This window comes from Neofelis nebulosa, chromosome 16, assembly GCF_028018385.1.
Source record: "Neofelis nebulosa isolate mNeoNeb1 chromosome 16, mNeoNeb1.pri, whole genome shotgun sequence".
NCBI lineage: Eukaryota > Metazoa > Chordata > Mammalia > Carnivora > Felidae > Neofelis > Neofelis nebulosa.
Window position 1 is genome coordinate 31,395,200 of NC_080797.1, and position 12,174 is coordinate 31,407,373.

Genomic DNA, 12,174 nt, shown 5'->3' on the forward strand with positions numbered 1-12,174 from the left:
TGCCTGCATTACAATCCTGCCTTTCTTTCCAGTCCCACCCTCCCTCCTGTGTTCTCTATAGCATCTTCCACTTGGTGCTGCAATGAATTAATGCACTGTTGAGGTCATCTTCTCCTTTCAGTGCAAAATAAAGGACTCCCCAGGTTCTCACTGGGAAGTGGAGACATGGGGATCAAGGAAGATAACTGGTATTTACTAAGCATCTATTAACTGTAGGAATTGTGATAGGTGGTTTTATCAATTGTTTGGTGCAGAATATTCATTATCATTTAAAAAACTGATCCAACGGCCGGGGGGGGGGGGGGGGGGGGAGGCGGCGCCTGAGTGGCTCAGTCGGTTGGGTGACCGATTTCGGCTCAGGTCATGATCTCACAGACTGCAAGTTCCAGCCCCGTGTCAGGCTCTGTGCTGACAGCTCAGAGCCTGGAACCTGCTTCTGATTCTGTGTCTCCCCCTCTCTCTCTGCCCACCCCCCTTCTTGTGCTCTGTTTGTCTCTCTCTCTCTCTCAAAAATAAACATTTAAGAAATTAAAAAAAAAAAAAACAACCAAAACTGATCCAACTGGGTAAGGAAAATCCAGGGGGAAGAATGTTCAAAACATAAGAATTTACTCCATCTCCAGGGAATAAGAAACACCCAAGGGAACAGTCTTTAAACCAGAAGGCTTAACGTTCTTGTCAGTTTGGAATAATAATGGTCAGGGACAACACAAGTCAATTCAGGTCTGTGGACAACAGCTCTGCCTCCTCCACCTTTTAAGGCAGGTGCTGACTGCCCTTGAGACAAAGTAGGACCCTTCGGCCACCTAACCCCAACTCTGCAGCAGGAAAAACCCGTTCAAGTCCCCGAAGGTTTTGCCCAACAGAACCACTTCTTGACTTTGCCCAGTGTAACTAACTAAACACCTGTTATCTGAGGAGGGCACTGGCTTGGTACGAGATAAAACCCACAGACTTTAAAAAGCCCTTTACATTGGACCTTCCTGTTTGCACAAGTACTTCATGATAATTCTAACCCATTGTAACATTCTGTTCCTCAACACCCCACGGTGCAAACTTACAAAGTGGGCACCAGAAGACACAATCTTCCAGGCAGCTAGAGAACAAACCTGGCAAAAAACCACAACTTCCAAAAATCTGTACCCAGTCACTAATTAATTTTCTTATCCTTAACTGTATGAGAGAATATTCTTCTCTAATAGTACGATTGCTCAAATAATAAGAGCAAATCCCAGAAACAGGAAGCAACATGCAGTTACATGAACACTTAACCCAAACAGAGTATTAAGCCACTCCTGGGTATCACAAGACAACTTTTTTTTTTTTTTAACCAAAATTGTTTTCTATCTCAGTTACGAAAACCTTCAACAAAGGCATATCATGGGTGCAACTGGTGTATCTGGCTTAACATCATCTATTTCAAGCGACCCAGATGGTTCTAAGCAGATTTAGCTGGGTGTTGAAAACAAGGCTTCATATATAAATCAAAATTAAGTTACTAGAAAAATCAATCTTGCCAGGGTCCTGCATTCCTGAGGACCTTCCTTAGTATGTTTCATGTTTCATTTCGATGTTTCAGTGTAGTTTTCACATGCCAACCAAGGTGAAGTTGAGTTCATAACAAACTCAAACTCGTGACAGATTTCTGATTTCCTCTGAACCTAGGTGTGAGGGACAATAAAACATTTCAGCACTGAATGGTCAGTTATTTGGTTTCACCCCCTGAGTATCTACTCCATGATGGCATTTCGTTCATGCTTTTCAATATCTACTTATTACCAATCTAATGGGAATAGCTAAAGGAAATTAAAATGATTCCTCATAATGGTCTACATATTCCGAAGGTATTTACGACAGTCTCTTTGAAGACCTGGGAACGAGATGGGAGATCTTCAGACGCAGCTTCATGAAGTTTCTATTTAACAAATTTATGTGCCAAAATGGCTGTAAAGTCTGATGGGCTAGAAACAGTCCTTCAGTGGGTATTAGTGTGGAAATATGATGTAAATATGAGTCAGAAAGACTCATATTTAATATTAGTCAGAAAGAATCGCCATTAGTCTCAGAAGATCAGGTGTCGAATTTGGTGCGCAATGGCTGACATGTGCTTGCTTAAAATACATAGTCTGTGGGGGCGCCTGGGGGGCTCAGTCAGTTGGGCATCCGACTTGGTTTTGGTTCAGGTCACGATCTCATGGTTTGTGGGTTCGAGCCCCCATCGGGCTTGGCACTGACAGTGCGGAACCTGCTTGGGATTCTGCCCCCCCCCCCCACCTCTGCCCCTCCCTGGCTAACACGTGTGCTTTCTCTCTCTGTCTCAAAATAAGTAAGTGACCTTAAAAAACAACAAAAAAAAACCCCAACCAAACAAGAAAAACCCCCCAAAAAACCCACACAGTCCGTGCACAAGTAAGGGAGCACATGAAAACAACGCTTTCAGTGCGTCAAAGGGAAAGAAATGCTTTTAAATCATGTCTGCTGGAAATCATTACGGAAACTTCTTTTCCATAAGGTCAGCCCCTATCATCCCGTTGCCCCATTTTTTTTTTTTTTAAAGACTCAAATACTAGCAGCGACTTTGTCCTTGCGGGTATTTATCGGCGCGATGATATCCATGGATTTTAGAGAGAAATCCATTTGACAAAAATGATGGCTCTGAACCCGTGAGTGGAGACGATCCACCTGTTCCTTTTCCAGAGCTCTATCAAGTCATTCTCTTTACTAGGAAGGCAGTCAGTGCCCTGGAAAAAGTTAACACGCCACCTGCCAGTCCTGAACAGCTTACTAATCAATGACTTCTCTTCCGCAGAATCCGGTACAATGTACGCACTTTACCTGCAAACACCATTCAGGGATTACATTCACTGTTCAGACATCTGGACGTCCTGTCCAGGAGGAGGAGGTCTCATGCTGAATTCATTGAATCTAAGACATTACCAGTTATAACACCAAAAAAGAAAAAAAAAAAAAGAAAAATGGTGCCAGTTATGCCATCAACCCCAACATGCGTTTCATTTTTAGGGTTGCTGACATGTAAAAATCAGTGGCCACCTTACACTTGACGAGATAGAGAAATGCCAGTTACAGCTGACACGTCGAGATCCTACTATGTGTAACCAGCACTATTCTGAAAGCTCTTCACGTTTAGTGCATTCAATCTTCACAAGTACCGATGAGCAGGAACTGTTATTAAACCTATTTGTGGGAGCACTAAGAGGTGAAGTAACATGCCTTCGCCAGCTAAGCCAACTGGTCTTAACCCAACTGGTGTGATTCCAGCGCGTGCAGCCTGAATCTCTCCACCATTCTGCAGCTCTCCTGTTGGTTACTATTTTGGAGCGACAGGACAGGTGTCTGTCACATCTTGGAGCCAAGATGTGCCAATCAAGATCCTCTACAGGTGAATGAGAGCCAAGGGAGGACTGGCTCCGAAACCAGAATTCCCAAATTCCTGTAAAGAAGCTACTGGACAGAGGGTCCCAGGCTCCAGCCTGTGTTCAATCCCTCCTCGACCTTGGCAAAGTGAACACAAAGGTCCCAGGGATGTGTGACTTCTCAGCTTATGTCTGGGGATGCCCCATTCTGGAAGGTGGAAAATGAGAAGAGACTACAGACATTGAAAATGCGAGAACTCAGCACTTTTGCGCTGAAGAACTCCACCAACTTCTCTGCTGGCCGATCTCTGAGAGTCTAACTCTCAAGTGGTTTTCATGAAGCGTAACTGAAGTTAAAGAGGATAAAGAATCACTGTTTATGGAGTATTTGACATGCATCTTCTCACCAAATCCTCCCAATGACTCCCTGAAGTGGGAAGGTTCAGGACAATGAAGCCCCATTATCACGGAGTGCCTGAGCCCCGCTTTGGACTCTGTTCGGTCCAAGGCTGGCGAGTTCTCTGAATCCAGTACATCATCCTTCTAAATGGGCCTGGTCAGCTGCTAGCTTTGGGCAGACTCCTAAAGTGTCCTCATCCAAAATGCTCCGAGACCCAAAGGTTGTTGGCCACCATCTGTTGCAAGCAATCCATTCACTGAGGTACCAACAATTGGGCTCAATAAACATAAACACAAAGCTCTAGGTAAATAAACAGGAAAGTTGTGCTTTATTTTTAAGTGAAGTGCACTGTTTTCCCACAGTAATTAGGTTTTGTATGTAGGGGGAAGAAAAGCCAAGCATTTGGGAAAACAACTGCAAATCAACGGGAACTGAGAAAGGATCTCAGAAAACAGGAGAGGTCTGAGTCTCATGGAACCGACGAGTTGGAAGAGTATTTTTTCTTCAAAACTCAAGATACAAACCTCCAGAAGAATACCAAGGATCCCATGACAAACAGCTACTACCCACCACTCAAAACGAACACGTGTTGTAACCATTTTGTCACATTTGATTCTGAATCTGCCCCTCCTTTTCCTTTCTTTTCAAAGAAATGTTCATGTTTAAAGTTGAAATCTCTTCCCCTTCTACCTCAGGCTGCCAGTTATTGTAAACTTGTGGTGAACCTGATAAATTTTATATTTCATTTGGTATGTAAATGTATCCATAAACAGACTATGCTTAAGTGATTTTAATGGCTATCCATACTTAGGTTTGTAAACTTCTTGGGAGATTAGTTTTTCATATGGAGTGAGGTAGGGATCTAATTTTATTTTTCCATATGAATAGTCAATTGACTCAACTTCATTTTCTGAGAAAATGACCCAATTAATCTCCCTAATAATTTGAGTTGCTTTATCTACTATGTATCAAACTTCCCTCATCACCTTAGATCTACTTCTGTCTTTGTGCCAATACCATGCTCTTTTAATATGGTTTTGTTATCTGGTGGGATAAATCTCTTCTTGTTCTTTGTTCAAAATTTGTTCTGGTTATTTTTAGACTTTTATTCCTCATTTCAATTTTACAATCGATTTATGACAATCCTGTTGGGATTTTGAATGGCATTACAATTAATTTGGAAGTTAATTTAGAAAATGACTTACTTCTTTATTGTCTTTAGTTTGCCATCCAGGAACATGGAGCATTTATCATTTATTCACGTCTTTGTTATGTCCTTTTTTGTCTATGAAAGTTAGATTGCTCCCAGGTACTTTAAAGATGTGTTGATATTACTCATGCTATCTGACCTTATTCAGCTTTAAATGAGTTTATGAGTGATTAAATGAGCAATTACTATTTAGCATGACAAGCTATAGGGAAGGAGGCACAAATAGGGTAGTATACAAACATCTAGAGAGGCACATAGCCTGGGCTCTGACCCTTAGCAGAAGGGTATACTTAGAAGGCTAGTCTAAATCATCTTATCTGCCCTTTCAAAATTTCAGGACACATCCCATAGAGTGAAATTTCTCACAGTGAACCTAGGGTTTCTGCAGTTCAAAAAAATCTCCAATTCATAAATATCTTTTGAATGAATAGAATCAATGTTGATGCTAGTAACAATAGTTCTGATTAGGCTCATATTTCCCCCTATTTCATTAATGAAATCAGGATATCATTGGAAAGAAAGAGGACTGAAAACTTATTTTGTGGTACAAAAAAAAGAAAAACAGGGGGGCGGGGGAGAGGGGAAAATGGGTGACGGGCATTGAGGAGGGCATTTGTTGGGATGCGCACTGGGTGTTGTATATAAATGATGAATTATGGGAATCTACCCCTAAAACCAAGAGCACACTGTATACACTGTATGTTAGCCAACTTGACAATTATATATATATACATATATATATATATATATATATACGTATATATATATATATATATATATATATATATATATATATATACGTATATATATATAAACAAACTACGGTGATGAGTCAAAGCATAGAAATAAAATCACATGGTATATGATTGATAAAACCCATACCACCTGGGTAAAAAAAAAAAAAAAGAAAGAAAAACTAAAGACTCATTGTGCAACCTTGAGTAAGTTTTTTGACATCTCATTGCAACATGTGAACAGTTCCTCAATTTTTAAAAGGCTTTTTTTAAAGAAAATAAAACCTATACAAATAAAATTTTATTTCTGGCTGTACCATGTGACAGTAAGATACATTGCATGACACTTCATTCCTGAATATGCCGGCATGTATCTCCCAAGAACAAAGAACAAGACATTTCACATATCCACAAAGCAAAGACCACAGGCAAGAAATTTAAGACTGCCTCAATACTATACCATACTATTTACCTAATATATGGTCCATATTCAAATTTCCCCAAATGTCCCAAGAATATTTTTCCTTGCCCTCTGTGCTGGCCCACCCCCTGTTAATTCAGAATCCAATCAAAGATTGGGCCTTAAATTTAGTAGCTGGATTACTTTAGTCATTAATTGAGGGCAGTTCCCCAAGTTAACGACATGTTCTTTTAAAAAGTTTTGGCTAGTCGTTTTGTAGAATGTCTTTCAATTTGGATTTGTCTGATTGTTTCCTCCTGATTGATCCAGGTTAAGCATTTCTGGCAAGAATCCACAGGTGATGTCGTGTTCTCAGTGTGTCACAATGAGAGGCACATTATGTCAGTGCGTCCTATCACTGGTGATGTAAAATTTGCTTACTTGACGGTATCCAATATATTTATCTACTGTTTATAATTAATACAGAATCTTATAATGCTTTGAGACAGTGTGAATTCCTGTTCCCCAATACTGTTTCCTTCAGTGGTTTTAGCATCCACTGATGACTCTTGCTTGAGCCAATTATTACTGTAATAGCTTAAAACGGTCACCTAGACCTTGTAGTTGGTGTTGCTTTTCTAGCCCTGATTTCTGGTTTCCCAACCATGATTCAGCCTTGTCCCTTCGATTACGCTGCTTTTGACCAGTCTGGTTAACGGTCTTCCTAACCCTTAGAACTAACCACCAGGCCCTTCTGCATTTACCACAGCGTCCGTGAACCAAGCCTCGACAGAAAGCAAATATTGTTCTAAGCTATGTCGACTACTACTAATGATCATGAGCAGTATGTTCTAGCTCTGAATGCAGAGGTAACATGCATTCTGAGTACAACTTTGAGAATCAGAAAGCTAGTTGGATAGATGCTACTTTTGTTCACGTGTCTTTTACATCCAGCTCTCAGATCACAAATTATACCACAAACAGCAAAGGTATCATCTTAAGGAATCAAACCTGATCTGTTTTCCACTGTCCTCAAAATGATACTGTTAGACATGGAGTGAGCAAGGACAGTGACTTTCCACGTCATGGACCACACTGGATAATAATCCTTTGAAACCGCAAATGGGGGTATTTTGTGCAAACTTCTTTTTAGCATGTACTGTTATATTAGAGAAAATTACAGATTTCGTAGGTGGCTGGTTATAATAAGGTTAAAAAGAGAACCATAAAAGTTGAAGACATCAGAGATCACATCTAAAAATAAAGCAAATGCTTTTTACTTTCTATAAGACTCAATGAGAAGTCATTTAAGGAAAAGAAGATCAGCTTCAGAGACCTGTAAATATGGATTCTATAGTTCTCACTGGCCCCCTGCTTTGTAAATTGATTTTAGTAAATTTTGAAATCTGCAAACAAATTATTTTACTGTACATCCATCCAGGTCATCCTCTTTATGTTAAAAATATGAAAGTAATGGGGCACCTGGGTGGCTCAGTTGGTTAAGCATCCATTTCAAGTCATGATCTCACGGTTTGTGAGTTCGAGCCCCACATCGGGCTCTGCACTGGCAGCATGGAGCATGCTTGGGATTCTCTCTCACTCCCTCTCAAAATAAATAAAATAAACTTAAAAAAATACAAAAGTAATACTAATAATGAAACAAACTTCATAATGACTACTGCAATAATAAATGTTCAAGGGGCGCCTGGGTAGCTCAGTCAGTTAAGTGTCTGATTCTTGATTTTGGCTCAGGTCATGACCTCCCTCTTGGTTTGTGAGTTCAAGCCCCCCCCCCCCCCCCCCCCCGCCGTTGGGCTCCATGTTGACAGTGTAGAGCCTGCTTGGGATTCTTTCCCTCTCCCTCTCTCTGCCCCTCCTCTGCTTGTTCTCTCTCTCTCTCAAAATAAACAAATAAACTTCAAAAAAAGAATCCTCGATAAACAGAGTTATCCTTATGATAAAATTCCCTCTTTGTCAGTTGGTAACTACCAGTGGAAGCTATTTGTGGTCAAGAGGAGAACTTTTCTGGCCAACTCTCCACAGCCATGCAAGATAAGCAGTCAAAGCATTGAAATGTTTACTCAGTTCTCCAAAGAAGGCACCCACCCAGGAGAAGAAACTAGATTTCTCAGTTAACTAAATGAGATAATCTAATTCCCTAAAACCAAGCACAATTTAGTGATTGAAAATGAGTCTTTTTTTTTTTTAAAGAGTTTATTTTTAAGTAATCTGGGCACCCGATGTGGGGATCGAACTCACAACTCTGAAATCAAGAGTCGCATGATCCATCAACTGAGCCAGCAAGCTGTCTCGAAAATGAGTCTTTTTTTTTTCTTTTAAGTTTATTTATTTATTTTGAGAGACAGAGAGAGAGAAAAGGAGAGGGACAGAGAGGGGGGAGACAGAGAGAGAGAGAGAGAGAGAGAGAGAGAGAGAGAATATCCCAAGCAGGCTCCATACTGTAAACACGGAACCCAATGTGGGGCTTGAGCTCACGAACCGTGAGATCGTGACCTGAGCCGAAATCAGGAGTGGGACGCTTCACCGACCGAGCCACCCATGCACCCCCCAAAAATGAGTCTTAACCAAGAAGAGATAATAATAATCAGAAGCTGGACTTGAAAGCCAAGGTCCTTCTCAGGACCGGGGTGTTCTCCATCCCGGAGCACTGGAACTTTCATTTTGCTGTCACTTCTCTCCCTAGATAACTTTACTTATTTCTGTCTCTGGGTCATGACCTACACACCTCTCCGAACTCCAGATTCCTATATCCAACTCCTTACCTGCTGGTTCCAGTTGTAAGTCTCAATGGCACCTCAAACTGACTGTACCTCGGGTGAAACCCCTGCACTGTTCCCCCCGATGGCAATCAGGGTCAGGAGACAAAGCTGGATATCCTGAGGTCATACTTACGCCCCCCTCCTTTAATGCATCAAGTGCAAAAGCAAGTTGGTCTGTTTCCAAAATATATCTATCCTTCCTCTCTTTATCCATTGTCACATCTCCAGCCCAAGCCACCATTATCTTTGGTCTGGATTATTACCACCGCTTGCCAACTGTCCTCCCTCCTGCCCCCACTCTTGTTCTCCCTACCACAGTCTCCACAGAACAGCCAGAGCAAACATTTAACAACATAAATGACGTACAGCAACGTGGTCTCCTAAAGTGGATTCTGGAACCGAAAAAGGACATTAGTGGGAAAACTGGTGAAATCTGAATAAAGCCCACGGTTATGAGAAATGTAGCGGGTTTACGTAAGATGTTAACATTAGGGGAAGCTGGGTAAAGGGTATATGCAAACTCTGTCCTATCTTTGCAACTTTACTGTAAATTTAAGATTATTCCAAACCAAAAAAGTTTATTTTATAAGCCCATAAATATCGTGTCTTGCCTTTGTTTAAAATACTTGCATAGCTTCCCACTGTGCTAAAATCCAAACTCTTTGCCATGGGCTCACAGGTCTTACGTCATCTAGCTTCCAATACTTTTTTTTTTGTCGTTAGGTTTATTTATGTAAGTAATCCTAATGTAGGGCTTGAACTCATGACCCCGAGATCAAATGTCACATGCTCTTCTGATGAGCCAGCCAGGTGCTCCTCGATACTTAAAAAAAATTTGGGGGGGGGGGGCGGCGCCTGGGTGGCTCAGTCAGTTAAGCATCCGACTTCGGCTCAGGTCATGATCTCATGGTTCATGAGTTTGAGCCCTGCATCGGACTCCTCGCTGCCAGTGTGGAGCCTGCTTGGGATTCTTTCTGCCCCTCCCCTACTCACACTTTCTCAAAAATAAATAAAAACTTAAGAGAATAAAAAACAATTTACAAATTTCATTTCTGAACAGCTACTGCTCTGGCCACTGGTTTTCTGACAGTTCCTAGAACATATCAGGCTGTGTCAGGGGCTGTGTTAGTCCCTGTGGTAGTTTACGAGGGCTGCCTTAACAAAATATCACAGATGAGTGGCTTAAACAATGCAATCCGAAGCTACAAGTCCACAATCAAGGTGTTGGCAGGTTTAATTTCCTCTGAGACCTCTCCCCTCAGCCTACAGGTCGCCATATTTTTGCTGTGTCTTTATATGGTCTTTCCTCTGGACTGACACACCCCTAGTTTTGTGTGTCCCAGTTTCCTCTTCTGTAAGGACAACGGTCAGGTTGGATAAGGGCCCACCCTAATGGCCTCGTTTAACTTCATCAACCTCTTCAAAGCCTTATCGCCAAACACAGTCACGTTCTGAGGTACTTCAACATAGGGGTACTGGGAGGACACAATTCCGCCTACAACAGTCTCCTTTCCTGGACAACCCTTCAGACGGTTGGCTCCTTCCGTGCTCACGTGTCACCTGGACCCGTCACCTCTTCCGAGAGGCTTTTCCTGACCACCTGGCTTCGAGCCGAGCACCTCCCCCCACCTCTCCACCGTATTTATTGCTTTCTTTGCATTTACTACAGCTGGAATTCTTTGTTTACCTGCTTGTTCATCTGTTTTGCCCTACTCCAGGAAAGGTGGAGGCCTCGTCTGTCTTACTGCTGTCTCCTCACTGCTGGTTATAATGCCCGGCACATTAGTATCAACGCTTGTTCACTAAGAAATAGCTTATTGACAATTCGGACAAAAGCAGGGTCTTGCTAGGAAATCATTAACGGAGTTAACGCCCAGGCATGACCGTAACAGAAAAAAACCTAATATTTTCACAGCACTTTACAGTTTATGAAGTGTTTCCAGGTAAATGAACCTGTATGAATCCTCGTGATGCAAGCATTATTTACTCTCCTTTCTCGATAAAGAAACCAACACTCCATTGCTTAAGGTCACGAGGCTGGGACTTCAATACTGATCTTTTTGTTTCACAAGGAATGACTTTGTGTTCTCTGATTATAACACAGCTGAACCAGAAACTAAACAGATTCACATACCACTTTTAGGCAACCTCCGAGGAGAGCTCTGTGAAGGACATAGACGCATTCTTCCAGGAACTAAGCTGGACATTCTTTCCACCTGATCAGAGGAGTCCTGTTGCTGAGGAATAATGGCTAAACAAGAATAAATACGGTGCCCTAAGGCCCTTTTACTGTGTGTGTGGGTGGTGCCGGTGGTTACATAAACACGCTTTTTGTAAACTGTTCTGTTTCCTGCGGTGTGAAGAAGCGAAGAAATTGGGAGAACCTGATTTCCTAAGCGTTCACAGTTGGTTTTAAATAGCGCTTAATATTTCCTTTAAAATCTATACTTCTCAGCTTGGACACACCTTAGATTCACCTGGGGGAGCTTTACAAATCCCAATGCCCAGACCCCTTTCCAGACAAATGAAATCAGACTCGTGGAGGGATGGGACAGTGGCATCAGTGAGTGCTAAAGCTTCCCCAAGTGACTTTAATGCGTGGCCACCACGGACGACCATTGGTCTAGACTTCAAATGGGGTGGGGGGAGGGGTTGCATATCTTACCCCAAGAGAACATACCAGGTTTAATTGGAGGATGGATAGATTCTCTAAAACTGCAGACACTCCTGATGGGAGACTTTGGCATTCCTAGAGGGCTCATGTTCTATGCTTCATGTGTCTTACCTGCCTTAACCCAGTCTGCGCCCAGGACCAATAAAATCAGAAACCCAGAGGGATGGAACTCAGCCATGAGCTGTTGTTCAAACTTCTCAGGTGACTCCAGTGTGCAGCTAAGGTTGAGAGCCACTGCTTTAAATGGTGCTGACTTTGTCTGGAAGAGGAAGTAAAGGCACGGCGGCTGGCTCCCCATTAACCCCACTGAGCCACAGTCGCCCGGCGGCAGCTACACAGGGACTCTCCCAGACCTAGATTTATGGCCTCGGACAAACAACAGATCCCTACCCTGGCGTGGTGCTGGCCTCCCCAGCACTAATTAAAACCTAAACAAGTCTCATCATTACGCGCATAAAATAAATGGGCCTCAATTTAAGACAACTTTCCCACTGTGCCCCGGTGAATGTAATCACAATTTACGGGGTTTTCACAATCATCAATATACGCGTTTTATTTTAACAAGCAGGAGAAGATATTTATAGCTAGTCATGCCACTACTT

The 12,174-nt window shown here is 42.2% G+C and overlaps 1 protein-coding gene across 1 annotated transcript in view; it reads right to left on the reverse strand.

Annotated features, from left to right (window-relative positions):
- The window catches only part of LOC131496948 (uncharacterized), a 32,587-nt gene extending 20,717 nt beyond the window's left edge, over window positions 1-11,870 (reverse strand). The window contains exons 1-3 of the mRNA XM_058702825.1: window positions 11,684-11,870; window positions 11,033-11,149; window positions 10,287-10,357 (exon numbers count right to left, since the gene is read on the reverse strand). Coding sequence (XP_058558808.1) covers window positions 10,287-10,357; window positions 11,033-11,149; window positions 11,684-11,870 — 375 coding nt within the window. The remainder of the gene's footprint in view (window positions 1-10,286; window positions 10,358-11,032; window positions 11,150-11,683) is intronic.
- Between the last annotated feature and the right edge of the window lie 304 nt (window positions 11,871-12,174).